This window comes from Coffea arabica, chromosome 5e, assembly GCF_036785885.1.
Source record: "Coffea arabica cultivar ET-39 chromosome 5e, Coffea Arabica ET-39 HiFi, whole genome shotgun sequence".
Classification (NCBI taxonomy): Eukaryota; Viridiplantae; Streptophyta; class Magnoliopsida; order Gentianales; family Rubiaceae; genus Coffea; species Coffea arabica.
Genome location: NC_092318.1, coordinates 54,791,880 through 54,817,819, shown reverse-complemented (window position 1 = coordinate 54,817,819; position 25,940 = coordinate 54,791,880). Strand labels below are relative to the sequence as shown.

The following is a 25,940-nucleotide window of genomic DNA, read 5'->3' as shown; positions in this document are numbered from 1 at the left end:
GCGGAGATAATCGGTGCGAGGGGCAGGAGTCTTAACGTTGGACAAACAGATATCGGCAGCTTGCATGTTGAGAACCAATGTGCAAATGATGTTTTTAACTTTGAAGCTTCCCTTAGATTTGAATTAGGAGGGAAATAGAAACAGCATAGCAAGACCCAAGCAATTTGAAAGCTATTAGAACTCTGCCACAGTCTAGATGTTGCCATAACGAGTTCACTCCACGTTGATGTAGTGCAGAATTTACTTATAATTTTTACATTGGCTACAGTGGAGCTTTAAGAAATAACCATAAGAAGCTTGGCCATTTCCAATTAATTCAATACCTTCAGCAACATACGTGCGACTTCAATTAATGCTCGCTTGTTCCACTCAAGTCAGGGCTGATCCAACCGCTGATGATGCCGACTCCATACTGATTCCCCTCTCCCTCTGATTTGCCTTCCGCCGCCGGCTTCCACGCAGCAAGTAATTGAGTTGTGACTTTTTAACCTTCTCGCCGTTCACCTTAATATCTACTGTGAGTACCATGCTTTTATTTACCGACAAAAGAGCTGTTGGACGATCCCAGTTGATAGCGTAATTCTACTGTCTTTCCAAAGACATGCCAAAGGAAAACGAGTCTTCACCAAAGAACTCATTATTATTGTCATTGGGAGGTTAATGTGCCCCCCTAACGCACATATAATCAGCTACATGACTTTGACTTCTGTCTTACTTGTACTTTAAGACTGAGTAGATGCAGAAAAAAAAGAAGAAGAAGAAACTAGTTGGAAGTGGGCTCAGAAAAGCAGGTGCGCGTTTACAAATGAAATAAAGGGAGAAAGAAGAATGCGAATAAAGCAAGGGAACAAAGCCAAGGCAGCCCTTCCAGGAAACGTATATAAAAAGAAATACGACTACTGTCTATTATTACCAACTACTAGTACTACTTACTTACTGATGAGTGTTTTACTCGTTTGACCAAAAAAAAAAAAAAAGTACTGTAGTGTTTTACTCGCTGGCGTCATCACTCATCATCGACTACAAACCTACATGCGTAGCTGGTGCAGTAATAAGAATTACTGCAGTAAGAATTAGTAAGCCAAAAGTAATATTAGACTTCAGGATCGGGTAGCCCGTCTATTCTGTACCGTCTCTCGCTCGCCGGTCGCTACTATTCCAATTTACACGTAGCATTCATACTTCTTCCTTCGCCTGATCAGTCATTTAAAAGTCCGCATTGGTATTATCCAATAAAAGTAGTACAGAACGATGGCATCCTGCAGAGCTGCTCGCAGAAATCAGAGGTGGTGCACCACCCAACCTCTGACCCCTCTCATGGAAGGCCCCGATCTCGAAATGCACCACCACCACTGCCAGTCTGGAAATAAGAAAGAGACCACCTCCTCCTGGGAAGTGATTCGGGAATGGTTTAGAGCACAGAGGAGCTTGGCAGCCGACCCTGCAGGAGGAGGAGGGGGCAGCAGGAGCTTCTCCATGTCCTCAGCATACCCTGCCGGCCCAGGCTCAGCGCCGCCCAATATTAATGCGGCCAAGAGGCAAGACTTGAAGCTTTTGCTCGGGGTCTTGGCTTGCCCACTTGGCCCCATTCCTCTGCCCATCAACAATAATGAAAACGGCAACAACAACAACAACTACCACTCCTACTACGGTCATCAGAACACCAATCCAATTCTTCATCCTTACAATCCTACCATCATCAAAGACATTCCCATTGTACGTACGCAAGGTTTAATTAATGAGAGAATGAGAGGGAGAGGCGTCTACTGTGATGTTACTTCTTCTACTGCGGACTTTATTAATTAAACTGTGATGTTGCTTTACTTCTAGTACGGACGCGGTAGATGCAATTCTTATACTCCTAGTACGTACTAATAATAATATACAGGAGACCTCTACTGCGCATTACATTATTCAACAATACTTGGCCGCGACGGGATGCTCCTCGAAATCCAAGCAGCAGCAGCAACAACAACAGAAAGTCCCCAGAAACATGTACACGGCCGGCACGGTGAAGATGATGTGCTTCCCGACAGAGATTTCGGGAGGAGGAACAGTGAAGACACTGGGAACGAGGAGTAGCGGGGAGAAGGGATGCTTCGTGCTGTGGCAGATGTCGCCGGGAATGTGGTCGCTGGAGCTGGTGGTTGGGGGTAACAAGGTCCTGGCCGGCAGCGATTCCAAGATCGTGTGGAGGCATACACCCTGGCTGGGCACCCACGCGGCCAAAGGCCCTCAACGTCCCTTACGTCGCATTATCCAGGTCCGTCCGTCCATCTCTGTTATCTACTACTATACTTCCATACATACAGTCTCTAGTCTCTACCCGTGCCAAGCACACACACAGTACACTTCTACTGTCTCCACCTCTCCACCAATGGTAACCCCGCCAGAAAGCCTAGGCCTGTTTGGCAAACGAGTATTTCATGTATTTGTCTAAACCTTTACTATGACGTACGTAGGATTTGTAGAAAAAAATTTTAAGATGAAAAACATTTTTTCTTTTCTTTTTCCTTTTCTTTCCTCTCTTCTTCGTCACCCTTTCCTCTCTCCTGCCATTCTTATATATATATAAATATAATTTCTCTCTCCCTCTCCCTCTCCCTCCTCATCCCTTGGCGTGATTTGGTCGCGTGACCAGATTGTGCTGGGGAGAGGGGGACGGTGGCAGGGGAGAGGGAAGAAGGAGGAAGGCGAGAGGAAGAGAAATAAAGAAAAAAAAAAAGAGGTGGTTGTTGGCGTCGGTCGGTCTTGGATGGTGGCAAAAGTGGTGGTGGGTTAAGGTAGGAGAGGAAGAAGAAGAAAGGAAGAAGAGAAATTCAATTTTTTTTTTGCATGTTTTTGAATATTTTGAAAGTCGTGTAATTTAAAATTTTGAGAATTTTTTTGAAATTATTATAACTAAAGTTATTAAAAATTTTGTAAAAAAAACTTGTCAAAAAACTGACTTCCAAACGGGGCCCTAGTTTCCTGCTTGCTCATGGATTTAGAAATTTGCCAAAGGCAAGCTGGCAGCCTCGTATATTTTAATGCTACCTAAAATTGAATTCCTTAGATATTTAACCACCGCAATTTGTTTTTAAATTTCATATCGTTAACTTTTGTTTGTTTGAATAAATAACTCCATAATTCTGGTTGGGGAGCTGGGCCGGGCTGGAGTGGGGATTAGTCGGGCCGCCTTTACGGACTTGACCCGGACACCCCACTCCGTCGAAAAAAAAAAAAAGAATAAATAACTCCATAAAAATTTCATATATGCACATAGTTTGATTTCCCCATGTACATGACGCTAAGTTGGCCATAACAAAGAGTACTTGCATATATGGAGTAGGGAGTAGGGTGTAGGTAGTAGTGTATAATTTCAGAAACCTTTTTGACAATTTCACTGAATTTTCCTAAGGTTTGAAAAATTACACCCGTCTCCTTTGATTTGATAGTTTTAGTAACAAAATCTTAAAATACTATTGATTTGATCAAATTTTTAAATAAATACTCAAAAATGCCCTTGTGCAATGAGTTTTAATTTATTTTTCTATATAATTATAAGATTATTTAGTATAATTATAAGAAAAGGATGCCAAAATTTTTATATCTGTGCCTACTATTTGATAAACAACTATAATAATAATGTTATTATTATGATAGGATATTTGTGATGGTATTTTATTATGGATTTAGATTTATAAGATAGAAAAGAAAATGTTGAAATAATTCATTTATAATTTATAAATTTTTCGAGTAGTGGAATTATCATAATTTAGTAGTAATTTTGGGCTATTTTTTATTTATTGTTAATTTTAATACCAAAGAATATAAAACAAAGATCAGCAAAAACATTGGATTACATATAAGTTACCTCATCAAAAATATCATTAGTTCAACGTTTGGTTACAATAGAAACTAGAAATAACAGTGATGATTTTACAGTTTTATTGGCAAAAAATTTTAAAAAAAGTGGAATAAGATGGAAAAATAATGAAAAATAATTTTAAAAGTCATTCTAAATATAAGCATACTACACATGGAAATTTCATTAAAATATTTAAGGGTATTATTATCATTTTAAATGATAAAGGAGGTATGCGTAATTTTTAAAAACTCAAGGGAGCTAAATGAAATTATTAAAAAAACCTCAAGAGGTTTCTGAAACACTCTTTTCTTGTATTATACGCCGGTTCGTTGTAAGTGCAAGTTGAACCAGCAGTATCACCCAAAAAGAAAAAAGAAAAGGAAAAGCAAAATATGTACTGCGTGGGAGAGCACTGTATCAGTTAATTACCGGAAGAGCAAAGCATGAAAATCAATTCTACAATATATATATATATATATATATATATATATATATATATATATATATATAGTTTGTGTAAATTGAGTGAGCAGGATTTTTATTAAAACTAGAGAGAGCTGGGGATGGGTGAGGCAATGGTGAGGCAATAGAGAGAGAGAGAGAAAGAGAGAGAGTAGGAGGAGGAACAAGGAACAAGACGGGAGATGCCCGGCGCTTTTGCTTGCTTTTGATCCTTTCTTTATAGAAGTAAGTAAAAGTGGTAAAGACTACCCTCACACCCTTCACCGCTCCCAAGAAGAAGAAGAAGAAGAAGCAGCAGAACAGAGGGAGTTCGCGGCAAAAACTTGTGTAGACCAGGTTTACGGCCCCACACATAGACCAAGTGATCCAAAACATGCCATGTTGTCATAGCAGAATTTTATTAGTTAAAATTCTTTCGGCCCCCACGAAGCATTGCTACTGTAGTCAAATCTGCTGGGGGTTAGCACTACTTCCATCGAACGTAGGATGTATTGCTTCCACATTTTCCAATCCGATTCGAACAAAATTAATCAACAAACCGTAGAATAGATGATACAAATGGTGTATACTTAAAAAAAAAAAAAAAAAAGAGGATAAGATGGTACAAATGGTTTAGACTAACCTGCCGTCGTGTGTACAAAGGGGATCCGGATCCTTTGCCCGACCCAACTCCCCATTTCCCCAGTCCAATCCACTGCCATTTTTTTTTTTTTATTTGTATGAATTACCATTCTTTCATTCTCCTTCCCACTCTCCCGTATGTCCATTTCCACATTTTGGACTCCGAATCTCAGTTGTGCAGTAATTTGCACTACAGCTAATACTTGGTTCGCTTGCATCAAACATTCCCTTCGGCCCTTGCACGCCTGTCTACTGCTACCACTGCGGACCCTACTAAAGCTTTGGCCTTTGTTGGGCTGGCCCTACCCGGCTGTCGTTTCTTGACCATCCGCTTCTCCGCACACTTTGTTCTCCCATTTTAGACAGGGTATATTTTTGGGTGTAAGTGAGATTCGAATCTCACTTACAATAATAAAAATTTAGAAGAAGTATCAGAGTATTCTTTTGATCTAATCAGATCTGTATATTTGTTAGCTCCTTATGCATTTTCTTTAGACCCCCTTCTCTATAAAAAATGATAGATTAGATAATGCATATGTTATCGTTGCCAGAAAAAAAAAGAAGATATCCTATTGAATTTATATAAATGAAAACTGTTTTGGAATTTATTAAAAAAAAACCTAGATTAGTCAGTTAGATGTAGTATACTATTTTATTATTGTTACATAATATAATGACTCACATTTATTATATATTACTATATATACGAAATTGAAATTGAAATTGAATTAGGTAGTTGAATTCCGATTTCGATTTGAGAATTCGAAATCATAATTTCTGCTTTTAAGAATCATGGTCCTGAATTCAAACTAATTTTGCCACTCTTGAATACGAAAACTCTAAATTCCTTAATTCGGTTGGCAAAATTGGAATTTTTTGGATTTGTACACACCTAGGTGGACTCATCCGTTAGTATTCCTTAATTTTTTGGGGTTTTAGTACAACCGTATCAGTAATAGTACAACCGTTTTTTTCCCAACTTTACTGTGCATCTATGCAGTGACAGTTAGCCAATAAAGTGCCTCTTACATTTTAAGCTACAGGTTCGCATGTCTTTGCCTTAATTATGGTTTTCTGTCTTCTGCTTCACTTCAGTACATTTTCTACAAAATTTATACCTTATAATAATTGTATTAAATATATTACTCTCACACAAGCATTTAACTTAACTTGTACTGCCTTGTCAGAACCAGTACCTAGTGGAGATCCCAAAAAATTTCAGTATTCAAAGCCCATGTCAAATATGGAGTTGATTCTTTGAAAAAGTTTCACCAGTGCTTGAATGAAGATGTAATAGTAGCTTTCATATTGGATTGCAGGGGTTGGACCCAAAGAGCACGGCGAGTTTGTTTGCCGGCAAAGCACGGTGCTTAGGAGAGAAACGAATTGGAGATGAAGATTGCTTCGTGTTAAAAGTGGCAGCAGATCGGGCGACGGTGATGGAAAGGAACGAGGGTCCTGCAGAAGTGATCAGGCACGTCTTGTACGGCTACTTCAGCCAAAAGAGTGGGCTTCTCATATATCTAGAGGACTCCCACCTGACCAGAGTTTTAGTACAGCGGGAGGAGGAAGAGGATGAGCAGCAGCCGGCAGGTGGGCGCCGCGAAAATGGAAGTGATCATCCTTCGGTTTCGGGTGCTGTTTACTGGGAGACAACCATTGGGAGCAGCATCGGAGACTACAGGGACGTCGACGGCCTCCTCATTGCCCATCAAGGCAGGACCGTTGCCACTGTATTCCGTTTCGGAGAGGTATCCACACAGCATTGTAGGACGACCATGGAAGAGACCTGGGCCATCCACGACGTCGTTTTTGACGTCCCGGGGCTTTCACCCGACTCCTTCATCCCTCCTGCCGATGTATGGGATGATAGCACACATTATTCACCGCATTAATAGTAATTTTTTGCCGTGAAAATGCATTTTCCTTTCCTGAATATAAATGGTCATGATTTGTCCGTAACTTTTTTAACTAACTCACAGTCACAGCAGCTGCAAGTTCGCTGCAATTATATATCCTTTCCCAATCCCACGCACCTATAGAGTATAATTTAATTTCCAAAAAAAAAAAAAAAGTGGAAAGGTTGTTTTAACTTCCTAACTGCATATTATAAAAAAAAAAAAAAAAATTCCATCCATTAACTGCGGTCGCTGAAAGAGTCAGCTTTAATTGTCCATCTAAATTAAAGACTATGTAGTAGTAGAAGAGAAGTTTCATCCATTAAAGACTATGTGCGTTTTGTTTTGAGAGACCTTTAAACTTTACTACTCTCTCTATATCTCTCTTACTTACTACAAGTCAGTGCTCTTCCCACTAAAAATAAAAAATATATATATACATAAAAGGAAGAAAGAAGTATGTATGCCTGTACGTACTTTCATGTTCCCCTTTTTCTGCATGCATGTCCATATATTATCGTTGGAGTTTGAAGCCTAAGTCGGCGGCATTCATGTAATTAATGTATCAGAAATCTGGGGTGGAGTGGCGGAGGAATAGAGAATAAAGTTGGGAGAATTTGTTTTGTTTTGCCTCCAGAAGAGAAGAATGTGACAGTTGACAGCAATCTTTGGATGCCCCCTGAGGCTGTGAGCTCTCCGGAAATCATAAAAGAAGCAAGAAAATAAGGCATCAAAGTAAGGTCCTCTTTGTCGGCTTCACTACTAATCTTCTTCCCTTGTAGTAAAGTTCTAAACCCCCACAAAAAAGGAGATCGAGATTGAGATTGAGATTGAGATTGAGAGATTGCTCTAAACTCTAAAGTACTACTAGTTCAATTACTCCAAAGCTTAATCCTCCCGCCAGAGAAAAGTTAAGCGACAGAGACACTTACTCATAATTACTTTTTTCGAGGTTACTATTAATTGTTGACTCGTTAGCGTACGTATTACCAAAGACAATCATTATTGACTGAAAAGGCCAAGTCATGATGATATGAATGATCCTTCCGTTTTTCTCAAATTCCAATGGATGTAATTGACGTCCTTAAAAGGCCTTAGTAATTACCATGCATGATTCCATCATCATCGTGGATATTATTCATATCAAACCTGGATTAACTACCTTCCTCAAAAGAAAAAGAAAGAGCTAGAAAAAGGTTTCCGCAACAATCAGAATATTATTGCTTCATTCAGGAACAAAACAACATAAAATGCAATAATGACTCTTCAAAACCATCATCTCAATTTTCATGCACGCACGACTATCTCTATCTATACCGTGTGATACATATTGACATGATACGACGACAAGCTAAGCTAAGTGGGCCGTGATATTTCATTGAAAGGGTAATAAATTTGCTAAAGATCGACTCACTCACTTTCATTCAAAATGTTTTTTTCAAAATCATTTTTTGTTTTTGGACACTAGATCCAAGATAAACATGCACAAATAAAACTCCAATTAATCAACTTAATTACTACTAACAGTGACACTACTGGTGTGGTGTGTTCTTATATATAGTATACAAATGTTAAAGAAGCTAGCCATGCATATATAAATTAAATTTGCTACTGACCTAAGCTTTTGGAAACCAAAACCGGAGATACATATATTCAGGATATGTTAAATCATGCTGCAATTAATGCGTAAATATATATATGGTCACCAAAATGAATTCACAGGTAATTAATTTGCGTGATTCTTTAATTAAGACCCGAAACCCTAAATATCCATCTTACCCCTAAATTCAAGACTCGTATGAAGCATCATTCATGCATATGCCAGATGTTGCTATATCTCTATGGTTAATATATCCGTCCTTACGATAGATCATCCGAACGGAGAGTTTCGTGCCTGGGACATGGCACCGGCAGCACCTGTACCAATCTGCACTGGATTCATCCTATGATCACTGGATGACGATGGAGGCGGAGTAGTTGCAGTAGTAGAGGCTCTTCGAGGAGAGGGCCTTTCGAGCTTCGAGGATGCATTCTTTTGATCAGTACCCCCCAATACCATACCGCCATCTGATCCACAACTACCGCTTATCAATGGCTTTGTCTCGTACATATTACTACAGGTACTGTCTGACATAGAATCAATCACGACGTCCACATTGCTTCTCTCGAGTGACAGTACTCCTGCTCCTCCAGGTGCATTATTCATCTGAATTTGGTGGTGGTGATCGCCTTTGAAAGGATCGTGATGATGATGATGGTCTTGGGAATTACCGAGACAGGATGCTGCTGCTGATCCTAGTTCTTGCAGGCGGAGATCGTGATGATGATGATCAGACCACATCAAGCTGGCGGGGCTCTTGCCGCTTCCTCCGCCATAAGGGCTAGGCGGCGTAGGCCTCTTCTTGCCCAGGTGGCACAGTTGGGTGTCGTTGTTGTTTGACATGAATCCGTCCAGCGACGGTGATCTGTCCACCACCATGCCGCCCTGTTGAAGTTCAAGTTGCTCACCTGATCCGTATATGTTGAGGTCTTGCAGAGATGGAAAACTGAGAGGGGGACCAAATTCCTTAATGTCCACCACTCCTCCCCCTGCTTGATTTCCACCCTTGTTATAGCTCCCTGCTGCTGCAGCAGAAGCCATATTTTCCCCCGCCAGTGTTTGACAAGCTTTCTCCAGAATAGTTTGCATGTACTTTCCTTGTGCCTCAATCCTCAACTGAAGGTGTCTTTGTACCTGCCCACATGCATGTTTCAACCTCAGTATTTCTTCAATCCCCGTGTATAGGAATATATTATATGACTAGCCTCCTGATTAATACCGACTTTCTTATTTACGTTTTTTTTTCCCTCTCCTCTCTCCCTCTCTCTCTCTCTTTTTCCTATAGTGATGAGGCAGGGAAGGAGGGGTTGGGTGGATTCAGATGGCCGGGTGCTCTCTCGGCCGGGCACATGTATAATAGAGTGCTGCGAGTCTATATATACAATATATACATACCTCTAACTGTTCATGAAGTCTTCTCTGCACTTCCATTTGCATCCTAATTGCATCAGTGATGCGAACATTACTGCCAGTGATCGAATCACAAATACCATGCATACATACAGTTTCACGAAGTAAAACCAACAGCTCATAAGACTAATTAGACCAACAATTACAAAGTTTTAATTCAAAAATTAGAAGCAAGATTTCTAGTTGTTCATCAGGCCCCGCAATTAACCAAAATTAAATACGATGTTAGAGACTAGTAGTGAAAGAAATTTTGATACTCTTCCAGACCAAAAAGTAGAATTTTTTTTTTTCCAAAGGAGATAAATCACAATAAAGATAGGATAGAGCCAAACATAGCGAATTAGAAGAAAAAGAAAAGGGGGCAATTACTATAACATACTCGTTCATACTGCGACCAATCATCCCCGAAGATGAAGCGGAACTACTTCGTTGAAGTTCTAAAGTTGAAGCTGCCATCATTAATAATTAAGATCAACAACAGCAGAAAAGTTAAACACGTTTAATAGTATAGTTGTTGGGTTGGGGGGAAGCCCAGGTCGTGAACTACGGCTACAAGAACATGAAATATATATATATATATATATATATATATATATATATATATATATGAATTGGTGAATGATTCTACTATTGTATTGGGGCGATCCAATGAAGAGAATTAGCAATAGTCACCTCTCTCACCATCTTTTATCGGGTGATCACTGAACTCCTTGTGGGGCTGCTTTCCGAGCCTGAATTTCTAATCCAGAAGAGATTGGAAAGAGGAAAAGGAACAAAAGGTTAGAACAGATACAAGTTAGATGTGTTTCTGGAGGAAATCAAGTAAAGAAGTTGGGAAACATCTCATCATGTTTGAAGTAATTAAGAAACCTGAAGATGGCTCTTGAGATGATAAAGAGTGAGACCCTTGACTCCCATAACTCTCATGATTGTCTTTGGGGTGGCCTCTGCATGCGCACAGTATCAATTAAAGACAAGAACGACAAAATTAGGAAGATCAGAAATAAAAGTTTAAGAAAAGGCACGTATGGAGATCAAATACGTATAACTGGCGACCAAAAACAAAAAGAGAAGATGATCAATATTAATGATTGGAGCTAAGAAAGAAGAAGGAGGAAGTAGAAGTAGTAGTAGAAAAGGTGAGTACTGTCAGGTCCACCAAGCTGGGTTACAGCATCAACAAAACGCTCATGAAGCTCAACAGTCCATCTGAGGCGGGGCTTAGGATCAGTGGTGAGGACAAGGCCGGAATCTCCCTGAACACATGACATGGGCCTCTCATGCGAATTCATAGCTGAGGCCGGCTTCTTTGTATGGAACATTTTCTCTCTCCCGCACACACGGCTAGCTGCTGCCTGCTGCTGCCAAGAATGAATGAATGAATGGGGAGCGTACCGGGGGGCGGGTGGGTTTTTTTGGGAGATTCAGGAACAAGAACAAATGCCTGCAGGCATATAGAGGAGAGAAGAGAATATAGGTGCGGTTTTAATTGGACAAAGTGAACACGGCTTTCCTGCTTTCTGAAATATAGGAGTTACTACTACTTTGAAAGAAACCCCTGGACCCCTACTACGCAACGAAATCTTGCCCTATACTATACTGTAAGACAAAAAAAAAAAGGCAACTCGATGGAGCTACACCTGTTTAGAAAAAGAAAAAACCAGAAAATTACTAGACGGTTTTTACAAACACAGAAGATTAGCCTGCACTGGTCAATTTTTCTTATTCTTTGCTTTGGTCCACCTATGGTATTTGGCCTATATATCTAAAATGAAAATTGTTGAGAGTGGGTAGGTAATTGATGGCATTAGGCTTGAAGCTTTTGCTACTTGATCCTCATCGATCTCCGTGATTATTAATTAAGCTTCCATCTGCTTTAATGACAAAGCACTCAAGGACGTGATGATATAATGATGATACTACTACTGCTAATTACATACTCCTTTCAGTAAACGACCCAAAAGTTAGCAGGTACACAGATGTCTCAGACGTGCATGTTATTGGCTGGTGCGAGTAATATAATACTATGTACTCATGTCACTACTTAATGGAGTAGTATATACTAACAAGTAAGTTAATTACTAAGCAAATTAGTCAATTGTCTCAATAATTAATGAACAAACAGTTGCTCGATCGGTCATGCAGACTAATTTAAGGTGAAATTAATTACGGAAGTACATTCATTTTTTTTTATAGACAACAAAATTATGTGTGTTCATGCATTTTATACTCTGGTGCCAATTAATGGTATATATGAATGGCTCTGTTTCAAGCATACGTACGTGCGTACACTGGCAGTCGCTCCTCCAAAGCCTCAACGCAAAGGCAAAACGACTATTTATATACATATCTACACAGCACCTGTTTTAAATAAGCTGAGGATCGGTATCTTTTAAATCACTTGACAGTAGGTAACGATATTCGAGCAATGAAGAAAATTTCAGAAAATTTCAGAAAAAAGAAAAAAAAAGAAAAAGCAAAGGCATTCATGTGTGCTATATATATACGTACAAAAAAAAAAAAAAACTAGCACTGCTACCCTTCCTTCTCCTACTACCATTACTGCTGTAAGCTGCATGCATGCTATGCCCTGCAGTGATTCCAAATGGAGCGAGCTCCTCCCAACTCCCGCCAACTCCCAACTCCCATCCCATGCACGTATAATACTCCGTACGAGTCAGTAGTAGTATAACACAACAACATGCATCAATCAAGAAGAATTGAACCTGGGGTCGAACCTCTTCCTCGGGACAGTCAGGTTCGACCCTCCGCAGCAACATCGGCTTCTCCGTGCATCTAACGTGCTAGGTCTGATTGGGACGCTGGGCTAGGCCGGAATGGGATTAGTCGGGCCGCCTTTACGGACTTGACCCGGACATCCACTCCGTCGAAAAAAAAATAAAATAAAAAATCAAGAAGAATTGAATGAATGGATGATGGTAAAAGTATTTGAAAAATGGAATGGTGGGTAGGGAGTATTTTACAAAAGGAGGGGACGGGAAAACCAAAGCGCTGAAGCAGTAAAGCAATTAATGTGGAGCTTTTCATGTCTTCTGCTTTTTTGAACCAAATTAATTAAGCATGCAATGCAGCTATCTTATTCTTATCTATAGGTACGTGGGAGGTAATTTGGCAAAAGAATGAAATGTTTGTTGGAGACAAGGAGTAATTAGTAAAGGAGGTTGGGTCATTAGTAATTAATAATCTCTTTTTCTTCTCTGAAGCAGGCAGTCTAGCTAGCGCTTTTGTGGACGTGAAGATTGTCCAGCCCATACGCACGCACTTCCATGCATCCATCCATGGTAAAATACTACTACTACTTTGATATCATATCATGATCAATTGATCATCAATCAATCCATCCATCACACATAAGATAACTAACTCGTACTGTATATATCAATCCGGAGGGAGCCTAGTATCTCAACCTCATCACTACAACGTACGTACTAATCTGAAATCCTACTTCCTCACGTACCTACGTGTACACATACCTAAGTCAAACGCCCCAACACTTAATTAGTAGTATAGTAGTAATTAATCCACTATTAATTACTACTACTAATACTACTGTTTTGTTGATTTAATTCATAAACAAACGGACAAATATCTTAAAAGCAGCAAAGTTTTATCTCATCCCTTCACTATTCACCCCCGCGGCCACACAGAGCTCCCCAGTGGAATGGAATAAATGCTTTCTTCTTTAACAATCAAAGGAAAGATTCTCTTCTTCACACACACACCCCCCACCCCCCACCCCAAATTTAAAAAAAAAAAAAAAAAAAAAAACTCTCTCTTAATTAATAATTAATTCCCTTAAATCCTTTGCCCCGCCCGTTAGCCTAAAAAGCAACCCATTTATCCCCCTTCCTTGTACACTTTATTCCTTGTACAATGCCTTGAACCTTTTTAAGGATAATACTACGCTACTGTATCAGCTACCTCCCTAGTTTACCAAAATTTTTCTCCTAAATTCCAAATACTCATAAAAAAAAAAAAAAAAAAAAAATTGGTTCCGAACATTGGGGTCTAAACTCCAATTAGAGGTCATGATTATTAATTGTTTTCGCTAAGACAAGAAAAACATTACAACAACAATTAATATTATTATTAAATCAATAATAAGAGCCCCAACATTACAACATAGGGACTTGGTTGGTTGGCTACATGCATTGCCAAATGATTACAAGTACGATATAATTCATTCACTCACTCTCTCACGGTCGACGACGACGAAAAAAAGCAAATCTGTCTTAAAGTTAGACAATTCTTCATCATTAGAGCAGCTGCATCAGTGCCGTGCTGTGCTGTCCACCTTACTTACGATAAAGAAACATCCCCCGGATGAGAAAAGTTTTCAAGTGTCGCAACTTTTGTTTTAATCGACAAGTAGCAGCAGCTGTATCAACTCTCTTGGTTTTATTTATTATTTTTTTTAATAGACACTCATCATCATGTGTTAAAAAATAATAATTTATAATAAAAACTGCAATTCGGAAAAAAAAAAAAAAAAAAAAAAAGGCGGCTACCGTTCCACCGGATTGTAGGAATAGGCCCTGTTTGCTTAAATTTTAAGCATCTTCTGTGCGCTTTACAGAATTTATTCCTCCGCTTAGTGAATATATTCTTTTAGCAAAGAGAACTTGTGGGACCCGTCCTCCTTTTGCTGCTGCTGGCTCCTCCTCCTCTTAACAGTGCCTGTCACCGCCGCTGTGTTTGTTTGGAAAGAAAGTGGACCAAAACTCCGTTTTTTTTTTAAAATTAAAAAAAAAATTATTTTCCCTTTGTTTTCCCTCATTTCGTTCTCTCCCATTCGTAATAAATTGAAAATTCGCTAGTAGCAGCGAGAATATCATCAAGGGTTGGTTTGCCCAAGAAAGGCAAAGAATCACCGACGCACCAAACTCAGCTCGACACAATACTTACTAAGCAAACAGCTAGTAAAAAACTTTTCTCGCTTCATCGCCAAAGCAAAAATGATGCCTCTACCATACACTACTGCTGTTAGCCCGAAACTAAACGCCAGAGAGGATCAGCTTAAAAATGGGAAAACCACCAATTAATTCTCTCGGAGAATAACATGTTAAAATTCTCCTCTCATTTCAACAACTTAATTTTATCTACCCTTCCTTCCACCTTTGTTGTACGCTAAGCAAAAAGGCCAGAAAAACAGCAGCCCCCAGAGAATAATAGCACTCGGATGGGAATCCGATTCCTGCCCGCCCTTTGCTTGGACCATTTTCTTTCTTTCCTACGAACTTTCTCGTTTCCCTTGCTCTTTTTTCTGAGATAGCCGTAACTCAAAAGCTTTAGGTAAGTAAAATAAACTTATTATCCCGTTCTTTGTGTGAATTACTCCCAAAAAAAAAAAAAAAAAAGGCCTAGGGTGTTTACAAGAATAAAACAGCAGGAACAAAAAAAAATTGCCTCCAGGTTGTAGAACATACTACATAGGCAACAGAGGGTGTATTTCAAACATAGGGTGCACAACAGAGCTCTGAGCCAACTTCAAACATGGGGTGTGCAACAGAGCGTGCCGACTTTACAGGAACTGCTTCAAAACATTTGCAAGCCACCTCAGTTTCGACTCAGCTTAAATTTCCCAAACATACATATTTGATCTGCATTAAAATCAAAAATCAATGTCACCCGCGAATAAATGGGAATCCAGACCACAATATCATCGCATGTGAAAACATATCAATTACAGGTTAACCACTGTTCTTTAATCAACTACTAGCTTTGATGGCATGCCACTCAGTGTTTGCAATGCTATATCTTAACTGCGTAGCATCACCATGTTTAATTCCCTGAAAAGCAATATTTGTTCATAGAAAGCGTACCTCCAAATATTCATCCATTCCATACTTCGAACCTTCTCGGCCAACGCCCGACTGTTTTACACCTCCAAATGGTGCCACCTGCACAGAAAGGAGGTCAATGCCAATGGTAACAACACCTCATATCTCACCAGATGCATGAAACACAAACCTCAGTTGAAACAATCCCTTCATTAACTCCGACTATACCGTACTCAAGAGCTTCAGAGACCCGCCAAGACCGTTGAACGTTTGTGGTGAATAAGTAGGCAGCCAAACCTTGGATGTGCAAACACGAAGATTTTATTAGAAAAATAATAAGTAGCTAACATGTTTCAATGCCATTTATATCCTTGATAGGGTGCCTTTATAGAAATTGTACAATTTGTCCACATCAATGAATCAAAGAAACTTCTTTAGAAAATTGTCATCTAAGACTTTCAAGTTTGTATAAAATTCCATTTACACAAACCTGCATTGGTATCATTTGCCATGTGGATAGCTTCCTCCTCAGTTTTAAACTTCAAAAGTGGGGCAACAGGTCCAAACACTTCCTCCCTGGACAACAACCCAAAGGTTTCAAGTCAAACATGAACCAGCCAAAAAAATAAAGAAGTGATGAACCACAGCGTAGAATTAGTACGTGTATCTTGTACTCATCAACTACCACCTGAATGATATGAATACAAAGGTTCAATAAGATTACCTAAAAAATAATAATAATAATAAGATTACTTAAAAATTAATAGATCCTATAATCATTTGGTTTACTAGAAAAGCAGCAAAGGTAAATGTTCCATGCATCACTCCTGCAACAACCGACATTAAGGACAAGAGGAAAGGGAATATAAAGTATAGATAATCTCAGAATGCAATTGCTCCAATGCTGATGGCCATTGCTTTTGCATTTCTCCACTAATCTTTCTCAACTAATATCCCCAGATATTTATTTTCTTCACCTTCAAATAATAAGACGATGATGCCAGCGTATGAAGCTCCAACCACTGCTAGAGCGCGCCATGCATATGCAACTTTTCAGCACAAAGTTTTGTGAGCATCTTTGTGTGTTCCAATGGCATAAAACCATGAAGAAATCGAAAAACAACATTATTGAGTACACCAATTCCTGGCCTCAAACTCTTGAAACTATATATTTCCTCGCTTTGTTTTTGCAGTGAAATCCTAAGTGTGACTCCCATTCAATTAACAATAATTATTTCAGGAAAGACGTGTATGAGCAAATTCTCCATTTAGGCACCAGAGTCACGGATCCCATCATTTGAATTTCCTCCTCGTTATTTCAATTTACCCAGATCGTACTGTAGACCAAAATCAACTAGCAGCAAATTCTGACCAGAAAATCATTCAAGTGTTATGAACAAGTACCAAATCCTAACAATTTCACATGCGATACAGTAATTTTGATCTCATAAACGACTCATCTGTATGAACACATTATGACAGATAAAGCGATCAATTATCATTTGATATGCTAAATTTGGTGTTCATAGTTGATTATTTTAGAAATGAACCCTCGGAGATGCATTTGGCAAGCGACTGCTGCATTATCACAGATGCAATTTGAAAATGAGCACATGCGACAGTGCTTCATCAGGTAGTCTGATTTACCTTGATATAAGCATCTCATTTTTGACATCACTGATCACTGTAGGTTCATAAAAAGTCATCCCAAGACTGTGTCTTTTGCCTCCTAGAATAACTTTTGCTCCCTTCAAACAGCGACACATGTTAGTTGACGTTAAATATGAAAGCAGTACAGTAAATCGTGCTTTTTAAACAGTGGAGGATATCCAGAGACAGGCACATGTCCAATAAAAACATCATCTTAACTTGTTTTTACATCATCATATGCCTAGTTCCCCCTTGGTTGGTTTTTATATTATCATAGGCCTAGTTCCTCCTTGCTTGGAAAACATATTTCCTCTACTTAAAGACAAATGCCAATACAAGCATGGTTCAACATATTTCAGATGAATGATATAGGGTCTGAAGTGTCAAAATTGCATAGTTCTAGGCATTCCTGAACCTTCAACAATAATACATATACTTGCAGTGAACGAGAACAATACTCCAAATAGAAAATTGTTGTTGTAAAGTAGCTCAAGACAATTACTATAACAACTTGCAGTGAGTCCAAAAGAAGTGAGTTTTACAGCAGAGGTGATCAACAAACCTTTGAGATAGCGTCTTTAATTAGTGATTCCACCTGCAAGATAATTCCCGGAGGATTTATTTAAAAAATTCATCATCCAATTCCGAATGATTGAATACTAAATCTTAATGCAGGTAATTGACCTTCTGTACCGCCGCTTCGTTGATTAGAGGACCCTGCAAAAATAAAGAAGTCAACTCTCCAGCCAGATAATTTAGTTCATTGTCCTTACTAACCAAGAAGGGAACAAGATGAAGTTAAGAACAATGAAGCACCACTATCAAGAGTTCCCTAACAAGGAGATATAAAAGGTTCAAGTACTTCTGTTACAAGACTGAACAGAATACCATCAGTAATTAGAACATAACTCTAAGATCATACAACTTATTACGAAAAAAACAAATAGAAGCAGAAATCCGAAGACATTAGGAATCGGAAGTTCTCGAATTTAGCATGCATGTGCAACCACCTGCACCACATCTTCACCAAAACCATTTCCAACTTTCATGTTTTGGACAGCAGTGGAAAGTGCATCAGCAAACTTGTCATAGATTCCTGTGAAAACAAGAAGAGACCAAAGAAACCTTTAAGTTGCAGGAAAAAGCAAATTAGACAAGGATGGTTGACGTAGAACTGAAGCAACTAGAATTTAGAACTGTGATTGGGTTTCTCTTTCCAGCATGGTGAATCGAAGTTGCACCAAATTCATCATCGCCAATTTTTCGAGGACAACCTAGTTCTATGCAGGATCCTTACAAGAACTCCCCAGAACAAGCCCAAAGTAAAGCTGCATTGGGTTTGATGTCTACCTTTCATTAGTCTTCTGATTCTTAATAAGACACAGAAAACAAGGGACCCGTACTGAATTTTGTAAACAGAACAAGTTCACATTCAAATTTACCACAACATGCATGGACATGTGCTAAAAACATGCTCTTGCTCCTGTCTTACCAATTTAAGCATAAACATCTGTTACATTGTAGCAGGCCTATCAAAAGTTCAAGTACCCTAATTCCCCTCAAACCATGGTGCAATTGACTTGGGTTTCCCCGAACTTCCACATGTTAACAATTTTAAGTAAATTTGTATCATGCAGTTTGATCTTCAAGAAAAGGTTCAATCCCTCATTTCTATGAAGTCAATATCCGCCTCGGTTGTGAATGTCCGTATTATATTGCTTTAGATATATCAATCAAATTTGTATAGAAAATTCCAGTACATCCCAGAACCCTAAAATCTAGCTCAACCATCTAATGTTTATTACATCAATACTCGTTATAGTATCATTGTTTCTTTTCAACATATCATGGGGCTCCAATCTCACTGTTAACATATTAAATTCCATGCTATCCTCCTTTTTCTATATGAGCATACTTTAGGCTCCTATCTACAATGAAACCACCGTCACACGCAAAACTCTTTCAAATTGAATCTTACATCATCAAAAGTAAAGGGATGCTCCGAATAAATCAAAGAGGCACTAAATCAACCATACCTTCCTGCACAAGTATTCTATTTGCACAAACACATGTCTGCCCACTATTGCGGAATTTAGTCGCCAACTGCAACAAAAGATTTTATACAAGCTATAGCCTGAAAACATACCTTTAGAAATCAAACCAAAGAACAAGATTTCCTACCACCAAATCACTCAAAAAAGAGTTGGAAACAAAACTAGTGGACTTGAACTTACTACATGCACATGTTTGTTAGTGTACATTACTAACCACACCATACAACAGATCAACCATCAATGAAGACTGCATATTAAGATGATATGCGGAGGTTAAACCATAGTATGTCTTGTGCATTGTGAGATCCCTCCTGCACCATCTTTAACAAGCTTGAGCCCATTGCAATAGGTTGTTCACTTTAGTTGTGTTCGGTAACCCATCAAATAGGCTTCCTGAATCTGGAAGTCCATTTGAAAAAAAAAAGAGGGGGGGGGGGGGGCGCTGGTGCAGACTTAAAATTGGCTCCTCAGAAAAGACACTTCTCTGGGAAGTCCATCCCAGAGAAGCTAAGAAATGAAACTCTTTAGAAGTCCATTGCCTTCGTCCACACACTAGTTTAGAAGTTCAGATCAACAACTTAACTCATACAAGTCAACATTTTCTGTCAACTAAGAATACAACAAGAACTCATGAGGGAACTACAATAGTTTACAACTTAGTTGATTAAAGCCATCTTCTCAGCCAGAAAACAAACTTCAAAAGACACATAACAATTTTACAACTCTAAAAGGCATAAATTTAATTAAAAAATGGTAAATCATGTGGTCTCTATCACTAAGTGAGAAGAAACACACTAGTCACCCATGCCAGACAAAACAAGCGAAAAAGGACTTCACTGCAAAGTCATATGCCTTTACAGACTGAGAAAGAAAAGAGAGCAAAAGGTAGCACGCATATAACTTGTAAGACACCAATTGAATATCTACTATCTAGTGATGTTTTAGAAATTAACCCTATGATGGCTCTAAATCCATTGACGCTTAGCAATTACACAAACTTCAGTTGTTAGTTCATGTATCAGTAAAGATGAATGACTTACAGTCCCTTTAAGAGCCACCTCAAGATCTGCATCATCAAAGACTATGCAAGGTGCATTGCCTCCAAGTTCAAGGGATACCTATAAAATGACATCAGAAGTAAGTAGCAAGACTCGCCAGTTGCCGATGTAATACCCTTCAAATGACTGTGCATACCTTTTTCACAGTCCCAGCAGAACCTGCCATCAATTTCTTTCCAACAGCAGTTGACCCCGTGAAGGTGATCTTCCTCACCTGAATGAATTTAAGGATAGCAGATGAACCACCTTGCATCATTTGCTGTTCAGCTACATCACAAGTTCAAGCAGAAACAGAGATCTAAGAGATTTAGCCGGTAAACCTTGGGACTGGAAAGTAAAGCTTCTCCAATCTCAGAAGCATTTCCCATAACAACATTCACCACACCCTGCATGATCAAATTATGATCAACTGGTAAAGATTAAAATTTTAAAAATATGAAAAGAGAATTCTAGATTTAACTTTGGTACCGCCAAAAATAGAAAAAGGAGAGAAGGAACTTATGTACTAGAAATATGAGCATATCCAAAAAACTATAAAGGCACACACAGTGATGGAGGAAGCAAGAGAGGATTGCAGGTGCATTTTGGTTTAACATATTTAAGACTACATTTAGTCTTTTCCATATTCTAGCTTCACAATTTCTCAGGCTACACAAAGTAGAAAGCTTTCCAAACAGTAGATGATCAAGCATATAATTACCATTTTAAAACCACATGCCTCCTTGCGCCAAAACTTGTACATTTGAACTTTTCCTCCTCCTTTTTTCTTGCTTCCTCTATTATCTTGTATCATTTGTATAAAAGATGCATAAATTTTTAAATTATATTAGACCTCTATCCTCCCTAAACCCAAGCAGTTGAGAACTTCTTTTTCTATTAGGAAAAAGAAGCTCTCCCTAAAGCTTCTAGTTGAGGTTGCAGTAACACATCCGTAACACAGAGCACTACCCTGGAGACAGCGACAAATTATACTAAAAAGGCTGTATAAGCAGCAAAAGGAAATGCTAGATTGTGTCAAACAAGCGTCATAATGGGAAAAGCCACGTAACAGTACAGTAACAAGATCTACGAGGCTACAACTCATTGCGATTGGACTCAATCAATAACCTCATCTTGTATCCAACACAAATATCAGTATTACCGGGGGTATTCCAGCTTGAAGGGAGAGTTCAGCTGCCGCTAAAGCAGTCAAAGGTGTGAGTTCAGAAGGCTTGATAACCACTGTGCAGCCACAGGCAAGGGCAGGACCAACCTGGTATAATGATCAATCCTTATCCATAGCACCCACTGAAAAGTTTATGATTCTAATACAGAATGCAAAAGTATAAAGGAGTGGATGATAACCAAACAGTAAGTAGCCTCCAGAGACTCACTTTTCTAGTGATCATGGCCAAGGGGAAATTCCAGGGTGTAATGGCACCGACAACACCTACAGGCTGCAAACAAAATCCATCTTTCATTTTGATAGAGCAAATATATTAAACTAAAATAATCAGGGAACAGTCATTGCAGTAAAAATCTGCACTAACTAATTTCAGATAACTGGAAGCATACATCAGCAAGATAGCAAATAGTAATGCTAGAATGGGAAATTTTTACTCTAGATCACATTCACATAGACACAGAAAGATAAAAGGTTAGGCTTCACCTGGTTCCAAAAGATCATCTAGGACATTTTTGAAATGAGTTTTAAATTCCCAAAGTTTGACAGCTTGGTGAAAAAAAATTAAAATGTTAAAGACCATGTTTATACCTGCTTTAAAACAAACAACCGGCGATCCGGTAATGGAGAGGGAATGATATCACCATACACACGTTTAGCTTCTTCTGCAGAGAATTCAATGAAACCCGCCCCATAACCCACCTGAAAATCATTATTTCGTCAATATTCTAAAAGATGCAATCTGCATACTAATACTTGCAGTGCTGGAGCGAAAAATGATAATCAAATACCTCACCAATTGCCTCCTTTAGAGGTTTTCCCTGCTCCAGTGTTATAAGTTGACCGAGCTCCTCCTTGTGGGCCATTAACAAGTCATACCTTGAATGCAAAACGATGCATTTTAAAGATCCTTATATCTTCTTACTGTTTGTGGTAAAGTTTTCTACAGGGTTAATGCAACTTCAAGGTAAAGCCTTTATGCTGGTCCCTTTTCTTCTTACTTGGACAAGCAACTCTTAAACATAATAAAAGCTCAACCCAAAGAAGACATATATCCACACACTAACATCATATTATTAATGAGTTTTTTCCATTTTCTCTGTAAGAAAGAATATTACCACCTCAACAATGAAGTACTCTTGCTACACAATAACCAACAAGCATTAGGAATGGCAGTACAATTAGATGCCATTGGGACTCAGAACCAAAAACAAAAAGAACCTGCCTCTTTTACGTTTAGGGTAAGATTGCTGAAATTGAAAGAGTCCAATAACGAACATCTCAAATCAATGGAACTCTTCTGAATCAAAACTTGTGATAAAATCATCAGAATATCTTTGTCTCATTGGCTTTTTGCTAGAACAGTGTCAAATGTTGTGGGGTGGTTGCTTCATGACAAAAATAAAAAAGTACTTGGTACAATTGAGATAGAACAATAAACATATATAAAATAAAGTTCCCCTCATTTTATGTGTATATTGGTTAACTGGGGATGAAGTAACATTTCATCTTGCTATAGATACAAAGTGAATGAGAAACAATAAAAGATATAAATCACCGCCATCTCAAGTGCTACATATGAATAACAAAGAATTGTATGCACACAAAATCATATGGGTGCATTAAATAGAAACTTTGCTGGATATGAATTTTGCCATACCATTTCCTTAATCGCTTGCTCCTATCAGCAGCAGTAAGTTTCTTCCAAGCTTTTACAACAAAATATTGACATGTCAGGTAACTATGTAACACGTCAAGAGTATAATAGATTCATATAAAATTAGCCTACTAAGGCTGAAAAATGGTACTTTTTTCATAATTAACACACAAAGGCAAGACAATCAGACGTGTCATTGAAAACATGAAAGGGAAGAAGGAAACATGAGGAATCTGACATTCCAGAAGAAAACTTATCAGTATAAACAAGCAATATTCTATTTATGACAAAACCTTTTTCATGTTCTATGCCGTTGCCTTCAACTATGTGAAAAGATTTCAGAGATCTCCTTCTTAAACTGATACAAATGGAAACTTGCGCAATATTAGTGTTTGCTTGCAAGCAAAAGTTGTAATCACCTTTGCAAAGGTAAATTAAAGAACCAAGAAGAACAGTTTACTTCAGCATTAGATCAGATACGAAAACTAAGCCAGAAATACAGAGAAGACAATACAATACACTCACACACACATGTGGTCCACTTACAGTTGAATGCGTCATATGCTGAAGTGATTGCATCATTCGTCTCGTTCCTACCCATACATGGAACGTTTGCAATAACTTCTCCAGTAGCAGGGTTGCGTACCTGCCAAGCCCAGAAACACAAATACACATACACATCAAACGGGGTGCAACGTAAAGTGGAAGATTCTTTTCTAGAAGAAAGGTTTGTGCGTGGTTTTCTTGTTTTGCAGCCACCCAGTTAGTGATTCTAATCTTTCTGTATTTTTTCCCCTGTGTGGTAGGGGTAGTGTAGAGAAAACCTCAATAGTCTTGCCGTCATAAGCATCTGTCCACTTGCCCCCAACAAGGCCCTGAGCGTGAAGAAACCCGGAGCTGCTAAGACGAGCAGCAACGTTTTGTGCTTGCATATTTATCTGAACAATCATTCCAAGGCAGTCTAAACGTCATCAGTCATTAGCAGTGGGAAAAGCAAAATGCGAAAGAGAACTTTGAGGAATGGGTGAAGTTTGAAGTAGGGTGGAACAAAGACGTCACTAGGAAATAGCCTCTTTGTAGCAGTCAATGAAAATAAAATCCCCGAGTCCAAGATGCATCAACACCCAACCAATTGAGAACACCATCCCCATTATTTAGTAGTATTTGAGAAGCAGAGATTGGACGTTCAAGATTGAGAGGCGTGGGGAATGTGTACAAGTATGATGAAGTGCAGAGAATCTAAGAGGAAGCAACATGAATCAAGTGATGGTGAACAAATGATTGAACCAGGAGATGTTGAGTGGTTGATTATTGGTTTTTTTTTTTTTTTTTTTTTGCTTGGTTGTTTTTTTTGGTGTTGGGGGGGGGGGGGGGGGGGCGCAAAAGGAACGAAAAGAAAGTTCGCAAATAGGAAATAGTTAGCTGAGCATGATGTTAGACGAAGAAGGATGGAAAGCGGCGGGGGTGGTGAAATGTGAAGGAAGGCAAAGTGAGAATGAAAGCGAGCAGTAATAATTACTAGTAGGAAATGGTTACCTGGCGAATGAAGAAGAGAGGTTGGGGTGTGGCGGCGGCTGTTGTATGCGCAGGCGCCCGAGGCAGAGGAGAAGCCAAATGTAGAAATAAACGATGAGATTGAGGGAACCTGGTGCTGAAGACAGAGCGGAAGCAGGCCATGCCCCTTGAGATGCGTCCTCTTCCTCCTGCTGCTGGTCTTAGATCAAATTAACCCTCCTTTGCAGCAGTAGTAGTATTAACAGCACTTTGTCAGTTTTTTCAGAGTAGTCGTCGTGATGCAATAGTAGCGTTTAATGATTGAGCTAAGTCTGGCACTGATGGACGACGATGGATCAGCAGATTCAGCACACCGCCAGCACTCGTCAGTTTTAGGAGAGCATTAATTGATCGATGGAAATGTTGGGAATTGGGTCAACCTAGAGGCGTGATGTCATAGTTGAGTAATGAATATAATCCTCAGTGAGACGAGATGAATCGCCGATTTGTATTCATTTAATAAATAAATATGGGTATACTCAATTATTCGTTCATATAGTTTATTTGCAATGTTATTTTATTTTATTACATATTGTGTGATCAGAAATAATGACATTTTATTGTTATTATATTCATGACTAATAAATGGACTTGGACATATAATGAATTTTGAATGGGTCTAAATTTGTGCTCAATTAAATTTATTTAATTGGTGGGTAATAAGTTGATTTGATTCACTCATTTATATCAATTTAAAAATAATTATACATTTAAACTCAATTTTTAGTAGATGTTACGCAGATAAATTTGAATTTTTCATTAATCTAATAACAAAAACGTGTCATTATTTCTTATCACACAATATGCAAAAAAAAAAAAAAAAAAATTTGCGCGAAATGTCTCTAAACTATTTTTTTTTTCTTTCGAAGCCCGAAGAGCTTACGTCAATTTTTACAAACCTAAACCTCGAGGGAACCCCAAAAGCCGGTATCCTTTGAGGTCCCACAGGAGACTTATAACTACCAACCCAAACCCTCCCAACCCCGATGTGGGATACATCTCAGGGAATAGTCTCTAAACTATTGAGTTGTACTGTTTTGGTCAGTAAACTAATTTTTTAGCAAAAATTGTCACTTAATTAGTAAATCAGTAACATTTAGGTTATTCTATCTAATTATGCTGTTAGAAGAGGCAGAAATTCACTTTTTTAGCGACTGTTTCAT

General features: G+C 38.7%; 3 protein-coding genes across 6 annotated transcripts; 1 reads left to right on the top strand and 2 right to left on the bottom strand.

Moving 5' to 3' along the window:
* Window positions 1–768: 768 nt before the first annotated feature.
* On the top strand, window positions 769–6,959 carry LOC113720268 (uncharacterized). The gene is made up of 3 exons (XM_027245190.2): window positions 769–1,716; window positions 1,889–2,263; window positions 6,253–6,959. Exons 1-3 carry the CDS (start codon window positions 1,252–1,254, stop codon window positions 6,826–6,828), a joined length of 1,416 nt encoding a protein of 471 aa, XP_027100991.1. The 5' UTR covers window positions 769–1,251; the 3' UTR covers window positions 6,829–6,959.
* Window positions 6,960–8,492: 1,533 nt separating this feature from the next.
* Window positions 8,493–11,333, bottom strand: LOC113736815 (myb family transcription factor IPN2-like). Of its 4 annotated transcripts, none has more exons than XM_072049464.1 (6): window positions 10,989–11,333; window positions 10,712–10,788; window positions 10,514–10,580; window positions 10,221–10,290; window positions 9,827–9,896; window positions 8,493–9,565 (listed from the first exon to the last, which is right to left on the bottom strand). In XM_072049464.1, exons 1-6 carry the CDS (start codon window positions 11,161–11,163, stop codon window positions 8,702–8,704), a joined length of 1,323 nt encoding a protein of 440 aa, XP_071905565.1. In that variant the 5' UTR covers window positions 11,164–11,333; the 3' UTR covers window positions 8,493–8,701. The 4 variants fall into 4 exon arrangements, with proteins under 4 accessions (XP_071905565.1, XP_071905566.1, XP_027119780.2 ...); XM_072049465.1 differs by having other exon boundaries at window positions 10,523–10,580; XM_027263979.2 differs by having other exon boundaries at window positions 9,827–9,869; window positions 10,523–10,580; window positions 10,989–11,332.
* Window positions 11,334–15,137: 3,804 nt separating this feature from the next.
* LOC113720263 (succinate-semialdehyde dehydrogenase, mitochondrial-like) lies at window positions 15,138–25,042 on the bottom strand. Its single transcript, XM_027245181.2, has 20 exons — window positions 24,760–25,042; window positions 24,048–24,161; window positions 23,770–23,869; window positions 23,227–23,275; window positions 22,358–22,445; window positions 22,158–22,268; window positions 21,778–21,840; window positions 21,546–21,656; window positions 20,725–20,790; window positions 20,541–20,618; window positions 20,387–20,464; window positions 19,329–19,395; window positions 18,303–18,388; window positions 17,977–18,009; window positions 17,855–17,887; window positions 17,290–17,390; window positions 16,133–16,218; window positions 15,833–15,939; window positions 15,685–15,762; window positions 15,138–15,462 (listed from the first exon to the last, which is right to left on the bottom strand). The coding sequence occupies exons 1-20, from the start codon at window positions 24,898–24,900 to the stop codon at window positions 15,430–15,432; spliced, it is 1,623 nt and encodes a 540-aa protein (XP_027100982.1). The 5' UTR covers window positions 24,901–25,042; the 3' UTR covers window positions 15,138–15,429.
* Window positions 25,043–25,940: the final 898 nt, after the last annotated feature.